The sequence below is a fragment of the Cherax quadricarinatus genome, chromosome 61, assembly GCF_038502225.1.
Source record: "Cherax quadricarinatus isolate ZL_2023a chromosome 61, ASM3850222v1, whole genome shotgun sequence".
Taxonomy (NCBI): domain Eukaryota; kingdom Metazoa; phylum Arthropoda; class Malacostraca; order Decapoda; family Parastacidae; genus Cherax; species Cherax quadricarinatus.
In genome coordinates this window covers 3,137,806-3,154,189 of record NC_091352.1, presented here as the reverse complement: position 1 = coordinate 3,154,189, position 16,384 = coordinate 3,137,806, and the positions used below count along the sequence as shown (strand labels likewise).

Genomic DNA, 16,384 nt, shown 5'->3' with positions numbered 1-16,384 from the left:
AACCTAGGATAACCCAAAAAAGTCAGACAGTGACTTATTTCCATTGGGGTCCTTTTACCTTATTATTATAATATAAAGGTTATAATATTTTCTTATTATTCTACAATGGAGATATCTTATTATCATACTAAAAAGACTATCTACTACACCAAGGTCATTAAGACTATCTACAATACGAGGGTCATTACTAGGAATATGGTAAAATTTACACGCATGTCAGCTAAAAAATAGAAAATCATTCCCCTCCCTTTCTGTAGCTACATTCATCAGACACCTTTTGGCACTCTTCTTGAACTGGTTCATGCTATGACTGGCTTTGACATGTGTGGGCAGTCTGTTCCATTCCTTTATTGCTGTACAATAAAAGGTGTTTGAAGCCTGGCCACTGACTGTGGGTACTACAAAGTTGTGCTCTCTCCCCCTAGTACTATGATTGCTCTGGTTCCCAACCTTGACAAAATTGACAGCAAGATATTCTGGACATTGTTTGTGAGCAATTTTATAAACATGATTTAGCTTCAGTTGTTTTACTCTGTCTTCAACATTCAGCATATCCAACTGCTGTAATTCATCCTGGCCTACATGTTCTCTTGGTCCCAGCCCCAGGATGAATCTTACGATTTTGTTCTGGGTGATTTGCAGTCTATCTTTCAGTTTTTTTTGTCAAGGCAGAGTACCAAGAAGAGCATGCGTAATCCATATGGCATTGTATAAGGGCTAGACATAGGGTCCTGCGAGCCTCAGTAGGTAGACACTGTGCTTGTCTATACAGGAACTTCAGTCTGGCATTCGCTTTCTTTTCTACACTGTTCCCTATCAATTCTCCTGACATGCATGGGTCAAAGGGGATTCCCAAATATTTTACTGATGAAACCAAAGTGATGGGCTCCCCATTACATTGAACATTAAAATTATTTACCCTTGTACATGTACCTTAAATAATTGTTATGGGTCGGAGACGCGACTTACACCTATAGATTGGAGAACTGGTGTATTCACTTCCTTCACCATGAGTAACACAATACCCGCTCACATTTTCATCAGTTAATTCATAGTATACGTTACCTGCTTTTCCCTTGCTTCTTCTTCTTCTTAATAATAATAATAATAATAATAATAATAATAATAATAATAATAATAATAATAATAATAATAATAATAATAATATTTATTTACTACATGTACAAGGTATACAGGCATAGCTGACATCAATGACATACTACTACATAGAAAGCCCCTTGTTGTGCAGAGCATTTCGGGTAAATTAGGTCAGTTTTGTCCCAGGATGCGACCCACACCAGTCCACTAACACCCAGGTACCCATTTTACTGATGGGTGAACACAGACAACCGGTGTAAGGAAACGCGTCCGACGTTTCCACCCCTTCGTCGGGAATCGAACTCTGACCCTCGCCGTGTGGAGAGCTTTTGCCACCAGGCAAAGTCAAGGTTATTAAGGCAGAAATCCACGTAAGTGTAATTATTACCAACGATAACCCCAAAAAAAAAGTCGGTGGCTTATTTCAATGTAAGGCCATTTTTTCATTTTTCTAACAGTAGTTAAAATCTACATTTTTATCTAACTAGCATAATCCAACGTAGCTTAACCTAAAATTAAGAAAACAGCATTTGTAAATTTAAAAGAAGCGTTAGGAAACTGACGTTGGGAGCCACGTAAAGGAAATATAGTAAAATAAAGATGGGAATCATTCTCATTCTCAAAAATCAGTGCCACCTGTGGACGGAATAAACCTCGCCTAGCTGTCAATGTTATAATACCGAAAAACTGTTGATACGACACTTCAGGACATTACTTAAGAACATAAGAATGGAGGAACACTGTTGCAGGCCTGTTGGCCCATACTAGGCAGGTCCTTTACAATCCAATTACAACCCAATTTTCAATGCTACCCAGTGCTACTTAAAATGAAACTATTATATACCATTATATACCATTTTAATGTTCATTATTAAGAGTGAAGTCACTCATGGTGAACAGTTTCCTCTATGTACAATACAGGAGGTTCCAATGTCCTGAATTGTATACAAATGTCTTCCCAGTCCAATGAAATAATTTTCGGCAAATTTATAGCACATCATAGACACTAATACAATTAAATATACATTTAAGCAACTTTCTGCGTTAATAATAAATCTTCATTTCTACAAGTACACGACAACTTATTTAGACCTAAATGGCATTACTGACATACTCTACAGAAACCCCTGGTCATGCAGAGCATTCTGGACAACTTAGGTTAATCTTAGTTACCCCAGAATGTGACCCAGCAAATAGTGGAGCCAACAAGACTGGAGAACACACTGGACCTTGGCAATATAAACACAAATGCAGTATAATGTGATCCTTTATTGACTACGAACGTTTCTCCACCATTATTCCTTCGTCTGTCACCTGGCTCCGTTATGTTGACGACATTCTCCTCATAACTCCTAAACGCTTCAACGTTCAAGCTCTCCAAGACAAGCTCAACCAGGTCGAGCCTTCAATCCAGTTCACACTTGAAGAAGAGGTCGACAACACTCTTCCTTTCCTTGATGTTCTACTCTGCAAAGCTGACCACGAACTTCGTTTTAAAGTCTATCGAAAACCCACCAACCAAAACGATCTTCTCCACTTCTACTCTCACCACGACACCAAAACCAAACGTGGTGTAATTATAGGCTTCTTCCTGCGTGCACTCAGAATCTGCAGCAACGAGTTCCTTGAGGAAGAATGCACTATAATTGAACAGGTATTTTCCAAACTCCACTATCCTCGTCACTTCATCAGGGACTGCAGACGGCGAGCACTAAACATCTTCAACACACCCAGAGAAGACACTGCCGAGAAGAGATACATAGTCCTTCCCACCAACTCCATTGCCAAACATGTTTCCAACATCTTTGCCAAAACATCATTCCAAGTATCTACCTCCACAACCACGACCATCAAGGACATCACCAGTAGTAGGCAGGACAAGCCTCCATCCTCTGCAGGGGTATACATAATCCCTTGTAATGACTGCAACAAGTTATACGTGGGCGAAACATCAAGGGACCTCCAAACACGTATTTCAGAACACCAATACGCAAGCAGGTCTGACTACACAAGGAATGCCTGCGTACAACACCGTAATTCACACAACCACTTGATAAACTACAGAAACTCAAGACTTATCGCCACAGAAGACAACACTCAATACCGAAGAATCCTGGAATCATCACTTATTTCTATATCCGACAACTTCAACCAGAATAGTGGCTTCTATAACATAGCTGAACCACTTGCCAAGAAACTTCTTCATCGCTATCCCACATAAGAACACTGCAGAAGGTCTGCTCACAAACTTGTCCAGTCTCCTTTCCAAGCTACCCAAGTTTTTAGACTCTACAACCCAACTCGGTACATCATCAGATGCAGCATTCTTCACCTGACCTCAGCCGGACTATAAATACTCACGTTCCTTCCACCCCAGGTAGTTCTGTTTGTGACTTGAAAAAGCCCACTGTGTGGGCGAAACGTAGTCAATAAAGGATCACATTATACTGCATTTGTGTTTATATTGCCATTGTGTCGGTATTTTATACCATTTATTTCCACACTGGACCTTATTTTCACAAATAATGAGGACCTGGTAAGGAATATAATATCAAAAACAACAAATTCTGATCACAATCTAATCGAAGTCCAGACTTGCATGCACAGGAGTCCTGATCGGCACAATGCATTCAGTTATGAGGGTACCTTTACCAAATTCAACTTCAACAACAAGATCATCATCTGGGATCGGGTAAACTATGCCCTAAATGAAACATGCTGGGAGGATATCTTAAATTACATGGACCCTAACCAATGTCTCGAAAAGATTCCCCTCCTGGTAGCTGAAGTATGTTCAAGGTATATTCCTATAAGACAAAAGAAAAGAAGTAAACTGGAGAGAGACGCTCCCTCTACAGGAGAAGACGAAGAATCATTGAGCTCCTCAAGAATGCCAGATTATCTGATACACGGAAGGTAGTGCTAACCAGGGAAGTGGAAAATATTGAGCTGAAGTTAAAGGACTCGTACAGGATCCAGGAGAGACAAGAGGAGCTAAAAGCGATTAATGAAATTGAAAGAAATTCGAAATATTTCTTTTCATACGCCAAAAACAAGTCAAAAACCACTTCTAGTATAGGGCCCCTGCTCAGACAAGATGGATCCTACACTGACAACAAAAAAATGAGCGAGATACTGAAATTGCAGTATGACTCAGTGTTCAGTGAGCCACTAACCAGTTTAAAGATAGATGATCCAAACAATTTTTTCATGAATGAGCCTCAAAACCCTGCCAATGTAGGCCAGATTTATGACAACTCCACTAGACTTTGAGAAAGCCATCGACGACATGCCCATGTACTCATCCCCAGGCCCAGACTCGTGGAACTCGGTGTTCATTAAAAACTTCAAGAAACCCCTCTCACGTGCCCTAAGTATGCTATGGAGAAGGAGCTTAGACACAGGCGAGATTCCACAGTCACTAAAAACAACAGATATAGCCCCACTCCATAAAGGTGGCAGCAAAGCAGTAGCTAAGAACTATAGACCAATAGCTTTAACGTCCCACATCATAAAAATCTTTGAAAGAGTTCTAAGAAGCAGGATAGCAAACCACCTAGACTCCCAAAAATTGCACAACCCAGGGCAACATTGTTTCAGAGCAGGTCGCTCCTGCCTTTCGCAACTGCTTGACCACTATATGGTCCTAGATGCACTGGAAAACAAACAAAATGCAGATGTAGTATACACAGACTTTGCAAAAGCCTTTGACAAGTGCGACCATGGTGTAATAGCACACAAAATGCGTGCTAAAGGGATAACTGGCAAAGTAGGCAGATGGATCTTCAACTTTCTAACCAATCGCACACAAAGAGTAGTGGTAAACAGAGTTAAATCAGATGCTGCCATAGTGAAGAGCTCTGTCCCACAAGGCACAGTACTCGCACCTATCATGTTCCTTATTCTCATATCAGACATAGACAGAGATGTAAACCACAGCACTGTATCATCTTTTGCAGACGATACTAGGATCTGCATGAGAGTGTCATCCATTGAGGACACTGTTAACCTCCAAGAAGATATAAACCAAGTTTTCCAATGGGCAACAGAGAACAATATGATGTTCAATGAAGACAAATTCCAACTACTCCGTTATGGAAAACTGGAGGAAATAATAACTAGAACTGAGTATACTACAAACTCCAATCACACAATAGACAGGAAAAGTAATGTGAGAGACCTGGGAGTGGTAATGTCAGAGGATCTCGCCTTCAAGGATCACAACAATGCCACTATCACATCTGCTAGGAAACTGATAGGATGGATAATGAGAACATTCAAGACAAGAGATGCTAAGCCAATGATGATCCTTTTTAAATCACTTATTCTTTCTAGGCTGGAATACTGCTGTATACACATTAACATCCCCATTGAAGGCAGGTGAAATTGCAGAGCTAGAGAATGTACAGAGAACCTTTACTATACGTATAAGTTCCATCAAACACCTTAACTACTGGGAGCGCCTGGAAGCACTTGACTTGTACTCACTAGAGCGCAGGCGAGAGAGATATATCATAATCTACACCTGGAAGATTCTGGAGGGACTGGTCCCTAATATGCACACAACAATCACTCCATACGAAAGCAAAAGACTTGGCAGGCGATGCAACATACCCCCAGTGAAAAGTAGGGGCGTCACTGGTACACTAAGAGAAAACACAGTAAGTGTCCGGGGCCCAAGACTGTTCAACAGCCTCCCACCAGCAATAAGGGGCATTACGGGAAGACCCCTCTTTGTCTTCAAGAGGGAGCTGGACAGATACCTAAAGACGGTGCCGGATCAGCCGGGCTGTGGTTCGTAAGTTGGATTACGTGCGGCCAGCAGTAACAGCCTCGTTGATCAGGCCCTGATCCACCGGGCGGCCTGGTCGTGGACCGGGCCGCGGGGACGTTGATCCCCGGAATTCCCTCCAGGTAGACTCGAGGTAGGTAGACGAAAATTGGCTAACACCCAGGTACCTACTTAATGCTAGGTGAAGTGGCAGGTGTAAGGAAACATATCCACCGTTTCACCCGTGCCGGGAATCGACCCCAGACCATCCATGTGTGAGCTGAGGACGCTACCAATTCTTATGCTAGTCAGCCTGAGACTGGGAGGTGCTCAACTCTTTATAATCCTAAAGTGAGCAAACACTAGGACATATTTTATTAAAAAGTTTTGACCCTGGGGCCCTGACCCTGATCAAGGTCCTAGGGCTGTAACGTTTTAAAGTATATCCTAGTGTTTCCTCATGCGTGTTTAACCACAATATTAATTACCGGGATTGTGCTTAAACCCTTTACCAGGCCTGGAGAGGGGTAATTACCCTTTTCCACTCTTGGTAAAGGGGTGATTATTTACCAGGCCTGGTAAAGGGTATTAATAAGGTCTTAGCCGAAAGGGAAGGTAGCTCCTGTTCCTCAGATCAAGAGTCCTTCCCTGGCATCATGGCACCCCTGTATGAAGAGGGGGGCAGTAACTACACATCACTTGTCACACCGATAGTGCACTGTCACAAGCATCATGTTTACTAATGCACTCGCTCACTTCACACCACACCCGTCTGTGCACGCACACACGAGACTCGAGTTATATTTAAATAAACTAACACTACTACCACCTCAGTATACGAGTAGAACGTTCATTACTACTGTAACTGCTTAGGTTAGCTTAATGTTGGATGCTAGTTCTCTGACCCATTTAGTAACTGTAGTCATTTGACCACCGCAAACATGATGGGTACGGGCTGTGTATAGTGAAGGTATCAAACCACCTTAGTAACTAATACAGACTAATTTCTAATGGTTATTAATTATAACCGTACTTTTTAAACGGGGTGGACCGGTAAGCCAGCGGAAGGCGTCAGTCAAATGACCAAAAGATCCAGCGGTGGGTCATGAAACGCTTGTCATGTTTCCTAACAAACCTTACAACAGTTCAATTTATGCTAGCATTATAGGTGTTACCGAGCACGCTAGCTGGCTCACTGGCCTGAATGAAAGCACTAACTTGTACTCGCCTACAAGCGCTTGCTTGCATTCCCTTTGCATGGAAGTGGATACTAACAAAGTAATGCGACTGGAAGTGAGTGAAGACCAGCCACTTAAAATCTAAAGGAGCTAGGTTAGGTTAGGTTAAATAAGGCTAGTCAAGAAACAGGACAAGCGTTTTTCCTGACGCGCATCTTGGTCAGATGATGACCCGCCGTTGGAGCTTCTAGTCATCTGATCGAGGCCTTCCGCTGGCTTACCGGTCCACCCCTTTAAAAATTATGGTCGTGGTTATTTTTTATCACTTGTGGTGCGAGAAGGCGTTTTAAGTTAACTGCAGATGATGGAAGGTTCACAGCGAAGATGAACAATGGTAGTGGACCAGGGATGGGGCTATAATGATTTCATTCAAAACGCTGATTAGAATATTGTAATGCCAGAACTGACTTAGCCCCTATAAACAACCAGGTGAGTACACTATTACAGGTGAGGAAGGGTCAAGAACTATGAATCAACTCTTGCAAACAATTTGGAGATACACTGCAGAAACTATTAAAACTATTTTAATTATTACATTCATAGGAAAAGCTAAATTACTGTATTTAGGGGAAAGCGCGAAAGGGGTCACCGCGACTGGAAAACTGGAAGCAATCAGGTCTTATCTAAAGTGGAGGAGGACAACTGAAATTTTGTGAATGATAAAACCATCACCAGCATTAGGGAACCTCCCTCGAGGGAAGGAAAGAGCTAAAAACAAAAGGGTCGTACACCACCTTGGGAATGGGAGAAGCTCAGATGAAATCCAAGTGAAAGTATTTCCAGTTCCCTGGTTCCAGAATGTTTCACCATTACGGTACCTCCTTAAAGAACAAATTACACTGCAACAGGCTGTCCAATCTATTTTTAAAACCCACCTAAAATACTCTTTTCCATTATTGTCATTAAACCATATTTATACATCTCTCACCTGGTTTATCATAAGACCGTCCGGTTTTAACCATTTCACAAAACCTCCTTGATGAGGAAAACACTAATTTACTTACATGGAAATATTCAGTGAATATAATTTTCCTGAGCAAACATTAAAGCAGTTGTTACTGCTGGAACAAGATTTACTGAAGCATCTCAAGTTCTCAAAAACACATCGTCACAGATGTGATATACATGTGACAATTTTATACACAATTACGTTAAATAAATTTAGGAATTGGTTTTATCATGGAGTAGCGTTCAACTCGAAGGGATTATACAGCGTCTGGGAAATGGGAGGTAATCCGTTTAAAGGAAAAATAAGAGGATAGCTCAAACTCCTTGGATCAGGGGCCCTTTACAGTTTCTGGGAGGGGGAGGGAGAAGTACCCAATCTGATCCCTATTATGTCGCTAATCTGGAGGTTCCTTTTATTCCTGGATGCTGGAGGAAGTCTCACTCACCGGACAAGCAACGTATCGGCCATTGTTGGTGGAAACGTGATGGGTGGTTCCCCACCACGGCTGGAAGAAACGTGCTCAGAACAGAGTGGGGGTGGTAGTAGCCGCCCTCCACCCCGGACATGGGTGGGGAAGCGTGTGGGCGCTCCGAGACAAACGTCATGGACATCAGTTGCTCGCCTTACAAGGGGTGGAGAATTTTGGTAGCTGGTGGTGGGGTCAAGACCTCCCACACAGCTGGGGGTATACCAGGGACGCCCCCTGCAAATCATCTAACTTCCTCCCACTGCTATACAGATGGTCAGTAAGGAATTCTACCGCGCAAGGAGCAGCTGTCTACACCTCAACATTTCAAGACAGACTGACCCCCACACGAGTTTTGACTTTGGGGGCAGAGCGCCGTGAGAATGGACCGACATTTACTTTCCCACGTTCGTTTCACTGAAAAATATAAAAATACCTCCAAAGTGTTTCAGCGATAACTCAACAACATACCAAAAATGTCTGAATACAACAAATAGTCAGGTTTAGTTATAAAATTTAAACATTACCCTCCCAGCAAAAATTATATTAAACAAAAACAAGCCTCGGTGTAAATTTCTCAAGCATCGAGACACTGCCCAACGCCACCATATTGTAATGTCTGAACGAAGACCTCCAGACGCCTATGATCTAATTATTACTAACAACTATCCACTACATTTACGACGAACCTCTTTTCTATTATACAGTGAACGTGGAATAAATTACCTGTGGTGAAAAAAATCATAAGAAAGAAGATTAAACAGGAATTTCCAGGCGCCAGTGCTATCAACACACCTTCATGCAAACCTCGGAAATTAAAACCAAGCCTAACTTTTGAAACCTATTGAGTTAATTGTGCAGCCAAGTATCAGCAGCAATATTTCGTGTACACACACCATATGTACGTATACACACGCACAATATAAAATAAAATTATATACATAATGTGGTGCTGAATAGGTAAAACTTGCTATTTTGGCTTAAATAGCAACGCTCTTCTTGCCGAATAAGACAAGCGAAAATTTGTGTATGCAATAATTTTGCAAAAATCATTCTGAACCAAACGAAAAAATATATATTTCACTGTGTTTATTAAATTATTGTAAACTTATCTAAAATATATTTAGTTGGATTAGGCTAAATTAAATGCGCTTGTTATAATAAGGTTAGTTAATTTTCTAAGATTCTTTTAGTACAAAATTATTAATTTTTACATTAACATGTGAAAAAAAATTTAAATGTATAAGATAAAATGTTTTTTAGAGAGGACTTAATTTTAAACGAGCTCAATTAGCAAGAACTCGTTTAAAATTAAGTCGAATATAGAGGTGATGAATATTTTCTACCTCTGTCTTCGACTGATAAAGCCTAATGTGTACCTGGAGGTTATTCCGGGGATCAACGCCCCCGCGGCCCGGTCCATGACCAGGCCTCCCGATGGATCAGGGCCTGATCAACTAGGCTGTTACTGCTGGCCGCACGCAGTCCAACGTACGAGCCACAGCCCGGCTGATCCGGCACTGACTTTAGGTATCTGTCCAGCTCTCTCTTGAAGGCAGCCAGGGGTTTATTGGCAATTCCCCTAATGCTTGATGGGAGGCTGTTGAACAGTTTTGGGCCCCGGACACTTATGGTGTTTTCTCTTAGTGTACCAATGGCGCCCCTACTTTTTATTGGCGGCATTTTGCATCGCCTGCCCAGTCTTTTACTTTCGTAGGGAGTGATTTCTGTGTGCAGATTTGGGACCATTCCTTCCAAGATTTTCCAAGTGTAGATTATGATATATATCTCCCTCCTGCGTTCCAACGAGTACAAGTAAAGTGCTTCCAAGCGTTCCCAGTAGTTAAGGTGCTTGACAGAACTTATACGTGCAGTAAAGGATCTCTGTACACTCTCTAGATCTGCGATTTCACCTGCTTTGTATGGAGATGTTAATGTACAGCAGTATTCCAGCCTAGAGAGAACATTTCAGAATAAGACACGTAACTGTTGCACATGTTTTACTTACCTGCATGTGCTGTAACAACTGAAACATGTACTGTACCTGTCAACATGTGCTACAACCACTCGTAAGTTCATTCAGGTACAGGTACACAAATACATAAATAACACTGGTAAACAACCAAAATACTTCCGAGTAGCAATTTCCAATTAATTTTAGGTCACTGATAATGAATATCATGGTTAAAATTGTTAGCTCTACTTTTCAATATATACCTACGTGTCACAACAGCTTTGTTCCAGCAATAATGATAATTATAATTATGATAATTATCATACATAGCAGCATATGTCTAGATTACCTAGGATAACCCCCAAAAAGTCAAAGTGACTGCTTCCACAGGGTTCTACAATAGGCGCACTTAATAGTGATCTAGGACGGAACAAGTTTAGTTTCCTCTAGGTGTGGGTGAATTGTTGGTGCCATGGCATTGTGGCTGGTTGTTCAGGTAATGGCACTTTTGTGTCACTGGTGGATACTAGGCAGAGCTACTGAGAATAGTCAGATGTGGGGGAGGGAGGTTAGTGTTACAACCATAGCTACGAACTGAGAGTAACCGTGGAGACATGGACGAGAACTTCTCCAGAAAATTATAAACTAGACAAACGGTAACAGCTGGGAAATAAACAGGGACTCTCCCGGGATATTAAAATCTAGGTAGAGTAACCGCTGAGGGAGACAAAGACAGAAATCCCCCTCCGCAAGGGGTAAGGACACTAAACATGTAGTCCAGACACTATGTAGAGTATAAAGTTTATGGTGAATATACAAGTGAAACCTGGCGACGTGAGCCTTCCCCAGAGAATCAAGGGGAAGTCTCCTCCAGAGAATCAAAACGGGGGGGGAGCTTCCTCCAGAGAAAAAAGGGGGAGTTTCCCCCAGAGAAAAAAAAGGGAGAGTTTCCCCCAGAGAAAAAAAGGGAGAGTTCCCCACAGAAAAAAGGGAGAGTTTCCCCAGAGAAAAAAGGGAGAGTTTCCCCCCAAAGAAAAAAAAGGGGGAGTTTCCCCCAAAGAAAAAAAAGGGGGAGTTCCCCCCAAAGAAAAAAAAGGGGGAGTTCCCCCAGAGAAAAAAAGGGGGAGTTCCCCCAGAGAAAAAAAGGGGGAGTTCCCCCAGAGAAAAAAAGGAGAGTTTCCCACGAGAATAAAAAAAGGAGGGAAGCCTCCCCAGAGAACCAAAGGGGGGAAAGCTATCCCCAGAAAATCAAATGCGCCTCAATGTACATACTCATAAATGTAGTACTCACCCTTCTTGTTCCTGGCACCAACTTTAAGGAACTTGGGATATTTAATCTCCGTCTTTGTGTCATCCATTATCTGAAGTAGAGAAAATATATTTTTTCATATTTATTTTAAGAGAAGCGCTAAACCCGCAAGTTCATACAACACCTGGAGAAATTAGAAGTTTTCAGGTTTGATTCAAGGGGACGTTTGCTCCAATTTCTTGGATCAAGAGCTCTTCACAAGTATCATGGCGGTTCCCTCCACTCCCTGAAAAATGGAAGGTTAAGGATCGTCATCCATGAAATTTGAGCTGTCTTTTCCTTCCTTGAATCACCGTTAATTACCACCCATTCCCAGCAACTGTACGTCTCCTACTGGTTTAGGGCTTCCCCATGAGAAATATGTGGACAAATACTTTAAAAAATTAACTGTGTCGTTGTACTTCATTCCGATTATCATTGTTATTCCAAAGTCCAAGTTGGACCAGAGTGTTGTCATAAGCTTCTCTCTTCCTATGTTTACCTGGAGAGGGTATACATTATAATAATTATTATGTGTGGTTTACTTGTGTGTACCTGGAGAGGGTCTGAGTTTATTAGTACTACTCTACAATTACTATAATCAAGGGGGAAACCCTAAATCCGTAGGATTATACAGCGCCCGTGGGGGAGGGGGGAAGGTGGAAGGTATTTAGGCTTAATTCAGGGAACTGGAGCACAAATCCAATTCCCTAGATCAAAGAGCCCCTCAGCAGCGTCCAGGAACCTTCCATGAGGGGACTACTATAAAAGAAACGGTAAACCCGCGTGTTATACAAGCAAATAATAATTAAGGAAGTGTAAAAAAAAAAAGCCAAGCTGCTCAGTGTAAACATTTTTAAACTACACATCTTGCTCATTAATAGTTTGTAAATTAACAGGGCACACTTTTATAAATTTGCACCTATTATTATTACAGCAAAAACCTACATTTATACAAGGTTGTACAAGATTCTTCGTTACTTATTTACAAGGTTGTACAAGATTTTATTTATACAAGGTTGTATAAATAAAAGGTTCTTTGCTGAGTGTCTTCCTACTACCATTCATTGTAGGCTTAGTCATTATATTTACGGGAAGCGCTAAATCTACACAAGACTTAAGCCGAAAGGCGTGTCTGACAGCTATTTGCCAAGGCAAGGTGTGACCATACAATTGGTTAAATTAGGTCTCCCTAGCGACCTACCAAGCATAGTTGAACTACATCACAAGGTAACTAAGTCTGATCCAAGGAAAGGGAGAATAGCTTAAATTCCTAGCATCAGAAACTGTTCATCAGTATCAAGGCATCCCTTCCCCTTGAGTGATGCACCTAAACAAACTTAGCAAATTAATCTAACTTTGCTAAAATAAACAAGTTTGCATAAATTTCGCATTATTTATCGTCCGATTAATTTATTAATTCAATCAAGTTTTAGAGTGATTTTTATCTTAGTTACTCCAGCACTGTTGGCAAACACAGCTTGCCTGGTGAAACACTTCTTGCATTTTAAGCTAAGGTCACAAATGTTTCCTAAATAGCTCGACATTTAGATTTAAATGGCCTCCAAGATGAAAAGTTTCAAGGCCTTAGTAATGTAACCCTGCCTGAGACTTGTGCACCCACGTCAAGGCTTTAGTAATGTAACCCTGCCTGAGACTTGTGCACCCACGTCAAGGCTTTAGTAATGTAACCCTGCCTGAGACTTGTGCACCCACGTCAAGGCAACCTTAAAATTAAAATGAATCTTACCTTTACATATATTGTAATTAAAATATTACAGATGCTGCCTCTGCTATTAGTAATACTACTACTATTGCTACTAGTAATACTACTACTATTGCTACTAGTAATACTGCTGGTATGTCTGCTATGCTAGTGCTGCTGCTGCTATGTCTGCTGGTGACTGCTGCTGCTGCTATGTCTGCTGCTGTGCTGCTGCTGCTGTTCTGCTGTATGTGCTGCTGCTGTAATCTGCTAGGTGTGCTACTGCTGCTGTAATCTGCTGGTGTGCTGCTGCTGTGTCTGCTGGTGATACTGCTGCTGCATCTGCTGTGTGCTGCTGCTGTAATCTGCTGGTGTGCTGCTGCTGCTGTAATCTGCTGGTGTGCTGCTGCTGTGTCTGCTGGTGTGCTGCTGCTGTAATCTGCTGGTGTGCTGCTGCTATGTCTGCTAGTGTGCTGCTGCTATGCTGGTGTGCTGCTGCTGTGCTGGTGTGCTGCTGCTGTGCTAGTGTGCTGCTGCTGTGCTAGTGATACTGCTGCTATGCTGGTGTGCTGCTGTGTGCTGGTGATGTCTGCTGTGTCTGCTAGTGTGCTGCTGTGTCTGCTGGTGATGCTGCTGTGTCTGCTGAGTGTGCTGCTGAGGTGTGTGCTGCTGTGTCTGCTGGAGTGCTGCTGTGCTAGCTGCTGCTGCTGTATCTGCTATGTGCTGCTGCTGCTGGCTGCTGCTACTGCTGCTGCTGCATTGCTGCTGCTGCTGCTGCTACCGCTGCTGGAGCTGCTGCTGCTGCTGCTTGCTGGCACGGTGCTGCTACTGCTACGCGGAGGCTGCTGCTGCACTGCTGCTGCTGGAGCTGCTGGCTGCTGCTGCTGCTGCAGCAAGGCGCAGGCTGCTGCTGCTGCTGCTAGGCAAGGCTGCTGCTGCTGCTACTGCAAGCTGCTGCTGCACTGCTGCTGAGGCTGCTGTACTGCTGCTGGGAGCTGCTGTTGCTGCTGCTGGAGGCTGCTGCTGCTACTGCTGCTGCAGCAGCTGCGGGCTACTGCTGCTGCTGCTGCTGCTGGAGTCAGCTGCTGCTGCTGCTGGAGCTGCTGCTGCTGCAGCTGCAGGCTGCTGGGCTGCTGCTGCTGCTGCTGCTGCTGCTGAGGTTGCTGCTGCTGCTGCTGCTGGAGCTGCTGCTGCTACTAACAGCTGCATGCTGGCTGCTGCTACTGCTGCTGCTGGAGGCTGCTACTGCTGCTGAGGCTGCTGCTGCTGCTGGCTGCTGCTGCTGCTACTGCTGCTGAGGCTGCTGCTGCTGCTCCAGGCTGCTGCTGCTGCTGCTGCTGGCAGGCTGCTGCTGCTGCACTGCTGCTGCTGCTGCTGCTGCTGCTGGGCTGCAGCTGCTGCTGCACTGCTGCTGCTGCTGCTGCTGCTGCTGCTGGAGGCTATGCTGCTGCTGCTGCTGGAGGCTGCTGCTGCTGCTGCTGGAGGCTGCTGCTGCTGCTGCTACTGCTGCTGCTGGCGGCTAATGCTGCTGCCTGCTGCTGCTGCTGCTGCTGCTCAAGGGGCTGCTGCTGGGCTGCTGCTGCTGCTGCTGGGCTGGCTGCTGCTGCAGCAACGCAGCTGCTGCTGCTGCTGCGGGCTGCTGCTGCTGCAGCAAGGCAGCTGGCTGCTGCTGCTGCTTGCGAACAGGGTGCTGCTGCCTGCGCAGCAGGCTGCTGCTGCTGCTGCAGCATGCTGCTGCTGGCTGCAGCTGACTGCTGCTGCTGCTGCTGCTGCTGCTGCTGCTCGCTAGCTGCTGCTGGGCTGCTGCAGCGCAGATGCTGCTGCTGCTGCTGCAAGGGCTGCTGCTGCTGCTGCTGCTGGGCTGCTGCTGCTGCTGCTGCTGCTGGCTGCTCACTGCTGGCTGCTGCTGAGGCTGCTGCTGCTGCTGCAGTGGCTGCTGCTGCTGCTGCAAGCTGCAGCTGGCTGCTGCTACTGCTGCTGCTGCTGGGCTGCTGCTGCTGCTGCTGCTGGAGCTGCTGCTGCTGCTGCAGCAGGGCTGGCTGCTGCTGCTGCTGCAACGGCTGCTGCTACTGCTGCTGCTGGCGCTGCTGCAACGGGGCTGCTGCTGCTGGCTGCTAGCTAACGCTGCTGCTGCTGCACGGGCTGCTGCGCTGCTACTATTACTACTGCTGAAGCTACTACTACTACTGCTGCTGCTGCTGCTGAAGCTACTACTACTACTACTGCTGCTGAAGCTACTACTACTACTGCTGAAGCTACTACTACTACTGCTGCTGCTGAAGCTACTACTACTGCTGCTGAAGCTACTACTACTACTACTGCTGCTGCTGAAGCTACTACTACTACTGCTGCTGCTGAAGCTACTACTACTACTGCTGAAGCTACTACTACTACTGCTGCTGAAGCTGCTACTACTACTGCTGCTGAAGCTGCTACTACTACTGCTGCTGAAGCTACTACTACTACTGCTGCTGCTGAAGCTGCTACTACTACTGCTGCTGAAGCTGCTACTACTACTGCTGCTGAAGCTGCTACTACTACTGCTGCTGAAGCTGCTACTACTACTGCTGCTGAAGCTGCTACTACTACTGCTGCTGGAGCGATTCCCTCAAAATAGATTAGTATTATATCCACTGGGGAGCGTTAAATCCAAAGGAGTCACATAGCGTCTCAAATCAGAGGTACTGAGGTAATCAGGTATGCTCCGAGGAAGTAGAGGAAGGCTTCAATTCTTTGAACGAGGAACCCTTCCAGCATAAAGGCATCCTCCATTTAAGTTTTCTTAAACACTGGAAACTCTGACACTCCCCCAGATTTCATATTAATATTTAAATACTACACATTATATCCGAAAACAAGCGCTAAATCCGTATGAAATCATACAACACAGGAAGAAGAAACCTAACACAGGAAGC

The 16,384-nt window shown here is 44.2% G+C and overlaps 1 protein-coding gene across 7 annotated transcripts in view; it reads right to left on the bottom strand.

Annotated features, from left to right (window-relative positions):
- The window catches only part of BicC (protein bicaudal C), a 133,762-nt gene that overhangs the window by 97,577 nt on the left and 19,801 nt on the right, over positions 1-16,384 (bottom strand). For 5 of the 7 annotated variants that reach the window (XM_070098140.1, XM_070098142.1, XM_070098141.1 and 2 more), the window contains exon 3: positions 11,768-11,837. The exons of 1 other annotated variant lie outside the window; for it this stretch is intronic. In XM_070098140.1, the coding sequence (XP_069954241.1) occupies positions 11,768-11,837 (70 nt within the window). Of the gene's footprint in view, positions 1-8,501; positions 8,778-11,767; positions 11,838-16,384 lie in introns of those variants that run through there. One more of the 7 variants, XM_070098143.1, reaches the window with a different exon arrangement.